At 44.5% G+C, this 14,118-nt stretch overlaps 1 protein-coding gene across 1 annotated transcript; it reads left to right on the forward strand.

The window, feature by feature from the left end:
* The first annotated feature begins 11,723 nt into the window (after nt 1-11,723).
* Apela (apelin receptor early endogenous ligand) lies at nt 11,724-13,233 on the forward strand. Its single transcript, XM_057752153.1, has 2 exons — nt 11,724-11,799; nt 13,145-13,233. The coding sequence occupies exons 1-2, from the start codon at nt 11,724-11,726 to the stop codon at nt 13,231-13,233; spliced, it is 165 nt and encodes a 54-aa protein (XP_057608136.1).
* The last annotated feature ends 885 nt before the right edge of the window (nt 13,234-14,118 follow it).

The following is a 14,118-nucleotide window of genomic DNA, read 5'->3' on the forward strand; positions in this document are numbered from 1 at the left end:
CTACTTCTGTGAAATGTGGATACATTTACTAAACTGCCTTGCTTACCCTATTATCATCAATGCAGCCCACTGTGCCATTTAACGCTATGAAAATCATGCACACAAACTAAACAGTTTTAGGGCAAAGACAATCTGTGGAATGATGTCCTGATGTTGCCGGCTCAATCCACTGCAAAATCAAGTCCTTGTTCAACTCTATATTAAGATGCACCTCAGAGAGGAGGGGCCACTGCTCATGCGGGGGAATGCCTAGCAGACTTTGGGTTCAAAGGCACCTCGGAAAGTATACAGCTCCCTCAACAGCTCCCTCCTGGGGTTTCTTTTAAGAGATAGAATCTTCTTAGGCCAGGAGTGGTGGCAGAGGCAGGTAGATTTCTGTGAGTTCTAAGCCAGCCTAGTCAACATAGCAAGTTCCATGACAGCCAGGACTACACAGAAAGACCCTGTCTCAACAAAACAAAATGAGGGGGGGGAGGGGGGAGGGAGGGAGAGGGAGGAGCGGGGAGGAGGAAGAGGAGGAGGAGGAGGAAAAGAATCTCAGGCAGACATGATGGTGATTCATCCCATTCCAGCAATGGGCGCGGGGATATGAAGATCAGGAGTTCAAGATGGGTTACATGAGAGCAGAGAGAGGTGTTCACTGGCACACTCATACATGCATGCGTGAGAGACAGAAAGACAGACACAAAGACACAGAGGCCCACAGAGAGAGAGCTCACTATGTTGCCAACAGACTCTGGATGAGCTCCTGATTGCAGTTCACTTTCCTGCATGGGCCTCCAGAACGTCGGGAACTAATGTGTACCACAGTGTCCAGCTTTCTCACCTGTCTTATTCTTAAAAACAAACAAACTTCCGGTTCTTGTCTCGTTGCGGGCTTCCTCCCTGACTAGAGTTATTCTAAGAAGCTTCATAAGTAGTTACCACTAAAAGTTCACCTTCAAATATAAGAAATATAAGCTTCAAAAAATAAAAAATAAAAAGGCTAAAAAAATATGGTGTCCACGGGGAACAAAGAGACAGCTACCACCTCCTTAGTTATCTTGAAATTCTCTTTCTACCACATTTTGCTGGAAAATATTATGCTTTATATATTTTTTAAAAAGAAATGATACTGAAAACCAATCACAGAAATAGAGCAGAGATTCCTTAGGAATTTCTTTCTTTTTTTTCCCCCTTAGGAATTTCTTTCTTTTTTTTTCCCTTAGGAATTTCTTAGCCAGGCACGGTGGTGCAGGCACTTGGGAGGCAGAGGCACGCAGATCACTGAGGCCAGCCTGGTCTACAGAGCGAATTCCAGAGAGTTCTAGGACAGCAAGGATTACACAGAGAACCCTGCCTCGAACCCTGCCTCGAAAAAACAAAACAAAGAGGGGAGTGGGGGGAAGGAAGGAAGAAAAAAGAAACCACATCATCTCTGCCCTCATCAGAGAAATCTGTTAACCGCCCTTCTGCCTGTGGCGAAGAGGTGTGAGAACTGAGCATCCGCGTCTGAGTTGTTTTCAGGAGATCATCGCTCTCGCTCTAAGCCTCCTCGGAGGCCTTTGCCTGGCCTCTCTCTGCTGTCCTGCTGACCAGGCACCATCCTGTTGTGTGGGAATTACATTTGCAAAGTAGATCTTCCCCAAAGCAAACAAAGAAGAGCCCCTTGAAATTCCTTCACCGCAAGCTTCCTTTTCACCGTTCCCTTTGTCTTCCTCTTCTTTCTCTCTCACCATCAGTCGTGGTCCTTCTTCTGCATTGCTCACTCCGCTCTCTGCCTTTTCAAATGAATATATCGCCGCAGACCGGAGGCATCAGGCCGTCTCTCGGTCCTTGTCTCCTCTCTACTCATCCGGCCTCCTCTTAAAAGGGCAGATGGTCGAATCCTTCTGTTTGGGAGCAGAGCCCCCGCAGACCCACTAAAGCAACCAGTCGTTAGTTACCAATACAACTCTGCGCAAGTTAAATAATTGGATCCTTATGTACTGCCTTAGGGGATTTTGCTGAATTTTTAGGTGTTGTTCGGCTTTCAATAAGCATAGGCAGAAAAGTTAGAACACACGCCTGCAGTTGTGGATCTGAATGACCCGTTGCTCAGCCAGTGCCCACATCTGAAGACTCTATACTCGGCTTTGTTATAAAGTAACTGAATGTTTAAAGTTACATACAAGAAAAGTAGTAGCCTTACCTAGTAGCAATTTTTCTCCCTCCCTCCCTCCTTTCCTTTTCCTTTTTCCCTCCCTCCCTCCCTCCCTCCCTCCCTCCTTTCCTTTTCCTTTTCCTTTTTCCCTCCCTCCCTTTTTTCCTTCCTTCCTTTCCTTTTTCTCCCTCCCTCCTTCCCTCCCTTCCATTCTTTCTTTAAACAGGGTTTCACTGTGTAACCCTGGCTGGGCCTTGAACTCACAGAGATCTGCCTGCCTCAACAACGTGCACAACACATGCACAAACTCAAACACAAAGATAAAATTGTAAAACACACACACAAATATGGCAGCAAAATGCTGCCACCTGATAATATTTTATGTTTTCAAGATTTATTTTAGGGGCAAAATATTTACATTAAATTACACACGTGTGTGTTCGTGTGTAGGTCCTTATTTGTGAGGGCAGAGCACCCAGGAGCCAGAAGTATCAAATACCCCTGGAGCTTGTGGCTGTGAGTCATCTGATATGGATGCTGGGAATTTTAAGCTCAAGAGAACCATGTACTCTTATCCACTGAGCCATAGCTCTAGACCCTCAAAGACGATCAACAGAGAACCACAGCTTAGGGTATCAAGGTATGGTGGTTCACGCCTTTAGTCACATTCCCTGGGAGGCAGAAGCAGGCAGATCTCTTTGTGGTCTAAATCAGCACAGTCTATATATAGAGTTCCAGGCCAGCCAGAGCTAAATAGTGAGACTCTATGTCATGATACCCTATCTCAGAAATGGGCAGGGTAATCAGAGAGCTTTGTAATGTCAACCCAACGTCTAAACGCTTTACTCTAAATGTCCAGTTGAGTTTTATTTTTTTACAGATTTTTAGTTAGAATGACATCACTTATATCCAGTATTTTTCAATGTTTTCGTTATGTGTTTATATGTATGTATGCATGTATGTATGTATGCCTGCCATGGTGTGGGTGTCCTCTGAGTCCAAAACAAGGCATCAGATCCCCTGGAGCTGGGGTTATTGGCAGGTGTGAGCCTCCTAACGTGGACAATGGGAATCAAACTTGGCAAACTTGATTCCCCTGGCAAGGCAGCAAGCCCTGTTAGCCTCCGCGCCATCTCCTGCCCTGCCTCACTTTTTAAGTGAAGATGTGATTTGAAAAAAAAGAATCTTTTTTTTTTTTCTTTTTTGAGTAAAGCCATGCCTGAGTGATAGAAGCCAGGGCAAGAAAATCGAAGTTGCTTAAGCCGTAAGGTCATGTGGCTTATGCCTCACCTAACTACTTCCAATTTGGTTAGGAACTAAACCTCCAAGCTAAGAGTCCCAAGTTGTTTGTGTTATCTGCTTAGCGCTAACATCCCAGACTTTCAGACTCTATAGCTCAACAACGAGGAAAAAGCCCGCATATCTCAAAACCACTGAAGAATTCTAGCAGCGTGTGTCAGAAGTCTTAAAGCGCATGCAATTTATCCAGTTAATGATAATTATTGCCTAGGAGTGACTGGGTTTACGATGAAAATTCCTGAGACTGTCTTGGATGGAATAAGCTCAGGAGTGAAGGAACAAGTGGGAGAGATGGGGCAGACCCAGCATGTCTGACTGCAGGGGATCCTCCTCTAGCCGGCAGATTGACACATCTGGTGGGTGTTGCGTGTGTGTATGTACAAGTGTGGACACATAGATCACCTCCCTCACCGGCTTTTTCTGGGGGGGAGGGCAGGACCAGCAATTCTCTAATTCCAGCAAACTGACAAGGAAGCTTGAGGGAACCTTTCGTGTCCACTCCCACAACCAGAGGATTGCACGCTGCTATGCTTGATGTTTTACACGGGTACTAGGTGCCTGAACTCAGATCCCCACGCTTGCCCAGCAAGCACTCTAACACGTGAGCCACCTGCCTAGCCCCAAGATGGTGATTTTTAATCTAAATTGTTCTTCACTGGACTATTGTGCACCGATCAGTAAGCTTGCTTCTTCTGGAACAGAGAAACCATGCTAGCTCAGCTGGCAGGATGGGAGTCACCCCTGAAGATCTCACATATGTTATTACTCTATTATTTTTGTGTGGGACGACGTTGGGAGTCTATTATACCCATGGACCACATTATTTTTGTCAGGTTTGCCAGATATATGAGGGTTAGGGAGATAGTCATCCTCTCAAAAGTGTGTCCCTTTTTTGGCATTAGGGGTTCTTGGGAAAATATATGTTTTGGCTCAGATATTAACTGGATGCTGCATTTATGTTCAGTAATGTTTTTTCAACCAGCACATATACCCAAGAAGACCCTGGGAAAATTTTTTGAGTGAGTATTATACTGAGTAAATGTTTTTACCACACTCAATATTCTAATTTTATACATTTGATATCTACAACATGTCTAATTCACCATTTTCTCTGAGTAGAGGGAATGCCAATTTTGGTTACAGATTTCAAAACTACTCATTTCTTACTATTTCATTCTACCAGCTATCAGCTTGGGTGTTAGCCTCCTCATCAGTGCTAATCCGGGACCCAAGAATGCTAGTAGAAAATTAAGGTCAGTTGGAGGCCTGGTCACTGGGTAAAGGGGCTTGCTGCACAGGCCCAGGAAGCTGAGAACCAATTTCATAGCTGTCCCCTCATCTCCACAAGTGTGCATGTGCTCACCTATACGCACCATACACACGATAAGAAGAAGAATTCCAAACACCTGACAGCCCTACGTGGAACCGTACACCAAACAATGTGTTGTGATTTGAAGAAACATAGACCAATTCATATTTTTCTTTGTAAACTCAGACTTTGAGACAGATGCCTCTATGGGTTGCCTGTGCTTTAGGATGCCCTAGTTTCTTTTCTTTTGCTGCTCTAAAAGACTCTGAACAAAAGCAACTGAGGGGAGGAGGGGGTTGATTCCATCTCACGGGGTGTAGTGGATTACTGATGAAAGCCGGGTAATCAGAAACCAAGGAAGCCCTCTGCTTGCTCCCAGGCTTAGACATAGTTAGCTCTCTTACGTAAACCACGAACACATGTCCAGAGGATGGTACCCTCATCCACCAAGTAGACAGTGCCCCACAAAGGTACATAGGGCAGCCTGATCTGAGCAATGCTTCAGTTTAGACTCCTTCTGAGAGGACTCTAGGCTGTGTAAAGCTGACTGTTGAATATTATTTTGAGGTGTGCTACATTTGCTTCTGCTGTGGAACATTTGTTTAATGATGCAAAGATGTGTTGTATTCTTTTATGTTGCATTTGTTTAATTCTGTGAAGCTGTAATTCTTTTCCTGTCTATACCCGGTGGTCTAATAAAGAACAGAATGGCCACAAATAAAGCCCACCTGACAGCAGCCACTGACCACCACTGGTGTACACATGAGCAAGCCCATCAGCACAGTTGTGTACACACACTCTTACACCGAACACACACATCAGAGGGTGGGCCAGTGAGACAGCTCAGACATAAGGGCACTTACTACCAAGCCTGACCACCTGTGCTCAATTCCAAAATCCACAAAGTGAAAGGAGAGAACCACCTCACCCAAGCTGTCCTCCAAATCAAGTGTTCATGCCTACACATATAAAGACATAAAATGTAAAAAAAAAGAGAAGAAAACGAACAAAGAAAACTGCAGGGGTCACGGGGTCAGAAGGCTGGAAGAGCCAAGACCTCATGTTGACTTTGCATTTGCTTACTCAATACATGGCAAGTCACTAAATTTTCTGAGTTTGTTATTTCCTGTATAAAATGGAGATTAAAAACTATTATAAGATCATGGTCTGGCACGCACCATATAACACCATAAAACAAGTGTATTTTATTAAAATAAATAGAAGCTAGGACATGTGGTGGGGTGTGTTTATGATCCCAGAGACAGAACAATGGCAAGCTCAGGACTAGCCTGGGCTACACAATGAGAGCCTGTACAGAAAATAAAAATAAATAAAAGCAAATTATATAGAGACTCCACAGATACAGAGGATATATGTATACATTGAATTTCCGTGGTTTCTAGGATTGATATAACAAAGTATCACAAACTCGGTGGCTTAAAACAACAGAAATTGTTTATTCATTTTGTTGTTGTATTTCAGGAGACCAAAAGTTCACAATCAAAGTCAGTAGAACTGATTTTTGGGGGGTTGGAGGGCAGGTGTCAAACAATGGACCTTCTCTAGTTCTCTTTAAGCCTCTTGACATTTATGTCTTGGTTGGTGGCAACAGCTTCAAATCTCATTCTGTGTTTGTTTCTAAGACATAGACCAATGTAGCCCAGGCTGGCCTTTAACTGGCTTTGTAGCAGAAGCTGGTTTTGAACTCCTGATCCTCCTGCCTCTGTCTCCCAGGCTCTAGTATTACAGTATGACACAACACACTCAGCTCTAATTTCTACCTCTGTTGCCTGGTGTTCTCCTTGTTTACCATTGAGTATTGTCTCCTCCTCCTCTTCCTCCTCTTCTTCCTCCTTTTCCTCCAACTGTTTCTTCAACTCTGCAGGGTTTCCCACAACAAACACCTCTCACTTTGTAGCCCTAGCTGTCCTGAAATCCACTATGTCTGCACATCAGACTGGCTTCAAACTCACAGAGATCTTCCTGCCTCTGCCTCCTGAGTGGTGAGATGAAAGGCATACGTCCACACATCTAACTATCCTCTTTTCCCTATAGAACAGATATCATGGCAGATTTGGAAGTCACCTGTAGGGCCCACAGGTCTACCCCTCCTCCCAGGGTTCATATTGAAGATAGCTTGAAGTTTCTGGCAAAACATCTTGATTGTTCTGGTGTTCACTCTGCTCACCCTGGTGGTTAGCTACAGGGGAGTTGTTTGCTCTGTCTTGAGCCTGGTAATTTTCCATGTGCCTGGGGGATTTCCACTATGCAGCAGTTAGGTATATAAGGCCTTCTCTAAGCTTGAATAAACAGCATTCTGCATTCTCTCTTCACGGATGACCCACGCCTCTTGTGTTGCTTAATCTCCAGGCCCTTGCCCGGCTCGCGAACCGTCCCATAGCGCCGGCGCTACAGTCACCCTACAGGAGTATGGCTTCAATGTTAATTACACTTGCAAAGATCTCGTGGGGATATAGCTAAGTGATAGGTTGGTTGCCTAACATGTACAAGGCCCTGCGTTCAATCCCCAGTACCACCAAAACAAGCAATGACCTCATTTCCACACAGGGTCACACTCTGGATCCTAGTTAGGGGTTACTGCTGTGAAGAGACATCAAGACCACAGCAACTCTTATATGAAAAGCATTTAATAGGGGCTTGCTGACAGATCCAGAGGTTTAGTCCATTATCGTCAACACAGGAAGCATGACAGGACACAGGCAGACATGATGCCGGAGAAGGAGCTGAGAATTCTGCATCCTGACAGGCTGGCAGCAAGAAGAGACAGACACTGGACTTGGCTTGGGTGACACACTTCCTCCAAGAAGGCCACACTTCCTGATAGTGCCATTCCCTGGTGACCAAGTATTCAAACGCAAAAGTCGATGGAGGCCATTCTTATTCGACCCACTGCACCCTGAGTTTCAGACTGAACTTGATTTTTAAAAAATACTCATTAGCCAGGCAGTGGTGGTGTATACCTTTAATCCCAGCACTCAGGAGGCAGAGGCAGGCAGATCTCTGTGAGTTTGAGGCCAGCCTGGTCTATAGAGCGAGTTCTAGGGCAGCCAAGGGTACCGAAGAAACCCTGTCTCAAAAAACAAAACACACAACAGGAAAAAAAGAGAAGGTACTCTTCGATGTCATCATACAAATATATAATGAATTTTAGTCTTTTACACTGCCACTGACTTGTCCTACCCCCTCCTTCTCCCATGGAAACATTTCTTCCCTCCCTAGACCCCCCCACTTTTGTGCCTTTGTGTCTGACTTCTGAGTTTAACTGTGTTGCTGTGTGAGACTGGGGTGGGAGGTTTACTTGCTGGAGCATGGACAACTTCTAAGTGGCTAGACCACTGAGGAAAAGGGGTACTCGTTTCCCCAGTAATTGCTAATGGTCCCTCGGGAGGGGGGGCTAGGAGCCCTTCCCCCTTCCCTGATGAAATGACGGTGGGTGTCATCTTCTGTAGGTCTTGTGCGGATGACCACGGTTGCAGTGAGTTCATGAGCTCATCAGCCAGGTTTTGTCCTAAAGATGCTGTTTTGCAGCCTCTCCCCCAACCTCTGGCTCTTACGTTCTTCCCAGTCCTCTCGTACCATATTCCCCGAGTCTTAGGGTTGGGTGTGACACTCATATCCCATTTAGGGCCCAGCACGCCATGATCTTATTCTCTACCCTTTGGTCAGGGGGCAACTCTGTACTAACTACCATAGTCCATTGCAAAGGAAACTTCTCTGATACTCTCTGATGACAGGCGAGAGCTGCACGAAGCTATGGGGAGATGAGAACTGAGAAGACAGTTTGGATGCCTTCCTTTTCTTTGTCTGAGACAGGATCTACAAGTCGCTCTGGCTAGCCCAGAACTCCTACGTAGTCCAGAATGGCCTTGAACTCCTTCTCCCTCCTGAGTTCCCGGATTAAATCATCATTTCATGCAGTGGCATGCTGGGTGCTCTCTGTAGAGCCGCTTGCATCATTCTGACTCTGTTTCTGGCCAAGATTTCTCCACACCTTCTTCTTTAGTGCCAAGAAGAATGATTGACCGTGACTGCTGCCTCGTGTTCACAGAAATGCTGACCATATGGCCCTGTTGCTCGGTGCCTGGCGTTTCTGTGCCTGGTGTTTCTGTGCCTGGCATTTCGGTTGTCATCAGCTCTGTAATCATTTGTCACCGTACTTGTAAAAATAACTGTTGAAGCCAGGTGTGGTGACACACAATTTTTCCTTTTTCCTTTTGGCTTTTCGAGACAGGTGGAACTCACTCTGTAGATCAGGCTAGCCTCAAACTCAGAGATCTGCCTGCCTCTGCCTTCCAAGCGTAAGGATTAAAAAGTGTTGAGAATTTATCTCCATATGAGAGATAACGAGCGCTGTTGGGTAGTACTGCCACCATCCTCCCTTCTGAGCTGCTCACTCTGGCCTTGAACTCAGAAAACTCTAACTTTGCCTTTTTCTTCATCTATTCTTTTTCTTTCTAACACATTCCCAAACGTGTACACGCTCTCTGTGGCTCTCTAGGCTTTTCTGCTTTCTCTGAAGCTGCTTCCATCATCCACTGTGAGGCCACACACAAGAGTCATGGCTTCCTCTCTTCCTCTTCGTCTTTCTCTTCGGGGCAGCTTCCAAGATTTACATCTGGCGTTCCCTGTCCTTTTCATCTGTCAAACTCTAATAAAACTATCCTGACCTTCCTTTCAATTCTGTTTTAAAACTCTTTTATTGATCCAGGTTATGAATTCATGAAGGGGAACCCCAGGTTCTCCAGTAAGAGCAGGGTCCCCTTCTGCAATCCAAGCTGGCCTTAAACTCTCTGTGTAGGCCAGAAATGCTTTAAACTCAGAGAAACCTGCCTGCACTCTGTCTCCTAACTACAGGGATTAACGGTGAGTGCCACCCCACCTGGGAGTTAATTTCAAATCAGTGTTTGATGTCTGGATTAGATCATTATTTCATTCCTAAAAAGACTGAGTACTCGGGTAGAAGACTCAGTTCAGTACTTAAGAGCCCTTGCTACTTTTTCAGAAGGCCTGAACTGGGTTCTCAGCACCAGTATTGGGGCTCACAATTGCCTGTAACTTGAACTCCAGGTTATCCAATGCCCTCTTCTGCCCTTCTTGGGCAAACATACACACAGCATACATTCAAAGAATGTTTTGTTGTTGTTTTGCTTTTTGAGACAAGGTTTTTCTGCATATCCCTGGCTGTCCTGGAACTTACTTTCTAGACCTAACTGGCCTCCAACTCAGAGATCCACCTTCCTCTGCATCCCAAATGCTGGGATTAAGGCATGCATCACCACCGCTCCTGGATTAAAAATTCTTAAAAGAAAACAAAGCCAAAAAACCATAAAAACAAGTCTGGGGAGATGGCTCAGCAGTTGAGACGGGATCTGCTCTAGCAGAGAACCTGGGTTCATTTTAGGGCTCACTACTGTTGGTAACTCCAGCTCCAGGAGATCTGATGCCCTCTTCTGGCCTCAGTGGGCACTGCACATACATGGTGCACAGACATACCTGCAGACAAAACACCCATACATACTAAATACCCTTTTATTATTATTATTACTATTATGTAGTCTCTTTGCTGTGTAGTCCTGGGTGTACTGGAACTCAGTATGTAGAGCAGGCTGTCTTAGAACTCACAGAGATCTGCCTGCCTCTGCCTTCTGACACAGTGGGCCTTAAATAATTTCTAAAAAAGAAATGTTTTAAAGAGTTTTAGAAAACATTCTGTATAAACTGCAATGCATAACTAGGCAGAGATGGAATTTTAGAGACTGATTTGTAAGATCAAAACAAATTGCACGTGAATTCCAAACCTTAAGAAGCCCAAGGTTGTATGTGCCCACCACTTGACTCTAAAGACACCAAATATAACAAAATATAAGAGTTCACAACCAGTCACATGCACTCTAGATTTAATATCTTGGGTCTGTTTATATTTCAGAGTAGAATTACATGTCCTTCTGGCTTAAAATAATTACAATAATTCTCACATATAAGAGCTTTTTATTATAAGTAAGAAAGCCCTTAAACAGGAGCTCCTGGTATGTGTGCAAGACAAAACTAGACTGCTTTTGTTTCTTTGGAGATGAACTAGAAATTCTCTCTTCATCTATAGTATGGTCTGTGTGCCTGTGGTTACCTGACGCTCCACCACACACACATTCACAACAGAGACTGATTCTGTGTCTGGGCCCTGCTTGCCTGAACTTCTGACAACTCTTAGATGTCTGCAGATGAAAATGATCTCCATTACTTTTTAAATTGCACTTAAATAAAAAGATAAACATTTCGCAGATTTCCTTCTGAACACTCTAAACTCCGGCAATCTGATGATGGAAACCCACACAAATTAAGCCATTTGGAGGTTTAATATAAAAAGGCACCACTTTGTTGTAGGCTTGGCAAAGAGAAAGCGCTACAACACAGATTTGGCACCAAGCATTTGGGAATCTTAAATGAAAGGCTCTGCATTCCTTCTGCGAGAGGACAAAAGAGAAACTTCCTGTCATTTCCACCGGTTTCTGCATGTGGGACCAATATGGGCAATGCAAAGTTTAAACAGATGCAAATGCAGAGAAGAGGCCGGCCGTGCCTTGTTTTACATTTTCCTTCATAAACAGATTGACTCGGAGTCGCTCTCCTTGGAGCTTTCGCAGGGGAGACTTCCCACTGAAGTTGCTGCAGGCCTGAATGGTCCACTTCACCAATATTTGCTTATGGAAATAAAGGGGAGTGACGGGAGAAGCAGAGAGGAACGGAGGAGGGGTTTGAGGCTCGGGAGCTCCGACCACAGCCCAGGGCACCAGTAACCTTGTCTTACGTGATCATTAACCTCCTCTGGAAAAAGCCGCTGGCAGCCCTCTGAAGTCTGGCTGTAGGATGCGGGGTGAGACGGACAGATACTGCTCAGAGTATTTACAGACTGCTTCTTTACTTGGAGAGCTATTGTTCACTTGTATGTAAGGGGGGGAAAAAGGAAGAAAAAAAATGAGATTTCAGCATTATTTTTTGGTATTTTTTATCTTTGCAATGAGTCTTCTTTTTATCACCGAACAGAAGCCAGGTAGGTCTTTGAAACCATTGGCCTGGGGAGCTTGTTTGTTTGCCTATTTGTACTTCTGGGTCTCTAAGCCTCCTATTCATAATGAGAATGATTTAGGTGCACTAGCAATTAAAAGTACTGGGGGAAATAACTAAGAATTTCTGAACCACGTTAGTTATTCTCATGGGGAGGGCAGGGGGAAGGAGATACAATTTGGGCATTTTTTTCTAAGCAGCTACCTTTTAACATATTGATACATAGTTTACAATTTTTCTAAGAAAATCAGTCTTGAAACTATTGTATGCTGTCCTTACAAGTACAAAGAACTGAGAATGCTGGTCTATTAATAAACCTGGATTTAGGTAAAAGGCAGGTCCAAGTCAGGGTATTAAGAGAGCATGCATGCTGACTGGAGGCGGGCAATATGAATTGGGTTTGGTGCTGTGTAAAATCAGGATGCAACAATATGAGCTGATAAACTGGCTGGCTGCCGCCTCCGCGTCTTTGTCACGACAAACTTCAGGAAGGAGAAGACGTAAAGGGTGTGTGCGGTCCAAATGCCTTCATTTTTTTTCAAGGAAAGTATCTGATATAAGTTTTCTGACGCATAAAGCTGCAGCCTCAAGTTTCAACAGAAAATGACAATAGTCACAAGCACGGGGCTGTCACCACAGAGCTGATTGGCTAGATGCGCCCTGGGTTGAAAAGCCAGATACCGCCTTTGAATTAGAACTCTGGTTTCTCCGAGGTTATTCAAATGAAGACACCTCCCCCACGTCAACTCTTCTACATACATAAGAAAAAAGTTACAAGGTAGCCGATCCTTTTGCCCTGCCAGTAGCAATTGCTACTCAATCCCAAATACAAAAATTTGATTTCTAGTTTTTTTTTTTTTTTTTTTTTTTTTTTTTTTTTTTTTTTTTTTGGTTTTTCAAGACAGGGTTTCTCTGTGGCTTTGGAGCCTGTCCTGGAACTAGCTCTTGTAGACCAGGCTGGTCTCGAACTCACAGAGATTCACCTGCCTCTGCCTCCCAAGTGCTGGGATTAAAGGCGTGCGCCACCACCGCCCGGCTTGATTTCTAGTTTTCTAAAACACAGACTGTCCTGGACATGAGTTTCCTAAATAAAACGAGAAGTCCAAGGACACTGTGGAAAAACTATGCCAGGAGGATGTCCCCATAGAGAGATCTTCCTGCTAACCCGGGGTGTCAGGGATTACCAGTGTGTCTGTGCACCCCCAATAATCTGTTTACAGCTTAACCTCAGATGAACATAACCACAGAGCAGTTTGGCTGTGAATGCTGTCGTGTTCTCCAGATACCATGATATATTTTCTTTTTATTGTTCTTATTTCTCTTTCCTTCAGTTAATTTCCCCAGGAAAAGAAAATCACACAGACACCACTGCTTCCGGAGGAGATGCGTTTCACTCCACGCCCGCGTCCCCTTCCCCTGAGGTAGGTAGCTCTGTCCTCAACTGTCTGCCTTTAGTCCTAGTCTGTAATGGGATCATGATTCACAGTGGTGCAAAAGTTTGAGAGACACGTTGTGCATACAAGAACGAGAGCATGTGGCCTCTGGAAACCGCTCTTGTAGTTCAGGAAGACAACGGGATGGTTAATGGGAAGATGCTCGTGGTTGCTGAGTCTGAGTGGTTATGAGGCTAATGCATTGCGTGTGTTTGAACATTTTAACAATTTACAAAATCTAGCATTGGGAGAATGCAATCCTAAAAGGATCTTTAAATGTGTATTTAGGAAACACTGGAAGCTCCTAGTGCAGGCTTCTTATTAGATCAGTGGGGGCTTGGAAGCATTTGGACATTTTAACCCAACCCGTTAACAATGACAGAGCAGCCGCAATGCTTCAAGCTTAATGTGTAAAATCAACTTAATACCATCAGCAGCAAGACAGCTTTCCAGCCTCCTTCACAGAGCTGGCCTTGATGGTTGTAGTTTTAAGGATAAGTCCCGAGTCGAACTTTGCCCATCGCCGTGGCGTTTCTCACACTCACCAAAAGGCCAATGACTTTTCCAGCACACCTCCATGAACACTACTTGCTCAGTCTCCAATGCTGCCCAAATTTAAGTCATTTCAGACAAAAAGAAAGAAGAAAAGAAAGAAAGGACGGATGGAAGGAAGGAAGGAAGATATTTTGACACTCATTTGTAATTAACTTTAGCTTTTTGGTTCATTTAAAGTAGTCTTAAGGGGAAAAAAAACCTACCTCAGCGATACCCCCAGCTGGGTAAGGCACACAGGCATTTGCTAAATTAGCTTATTCAGTTGGTCTGTAGACTGCAGCTTTTATGGGCCTATTCATCTGGTGTAAAGAATGGTT

This window comes from Chionomys nivalis, chromosome 20 (genome assembly GCF_950005125.1).
Source record: "Chionomys nivalis chromosome 20, mChiNiv1.1, whole genome shotgun sequence".
NCBI lineage: Eukaryota > Metazoa > Chordata > Mammalia > Rodentia > Cricetidae > Chionomys > Chionomys nivalis.

Coding starts and splice junctions, on each gene's coding strand:
- Apela (XM_057752153.1), top strand. CDS start 11,724: ATGAGATTTCAGCATTATTTTTTGGTATTTTTTATCTTTGCAATGAGT. Junction 11,800..13,144: donor TATCACCGAACAGAAGCCAG/GTAGGTCTTTGA, acceptor TCTTTCCTTCAG/TTAATTTCCCCAGGAAAAGA.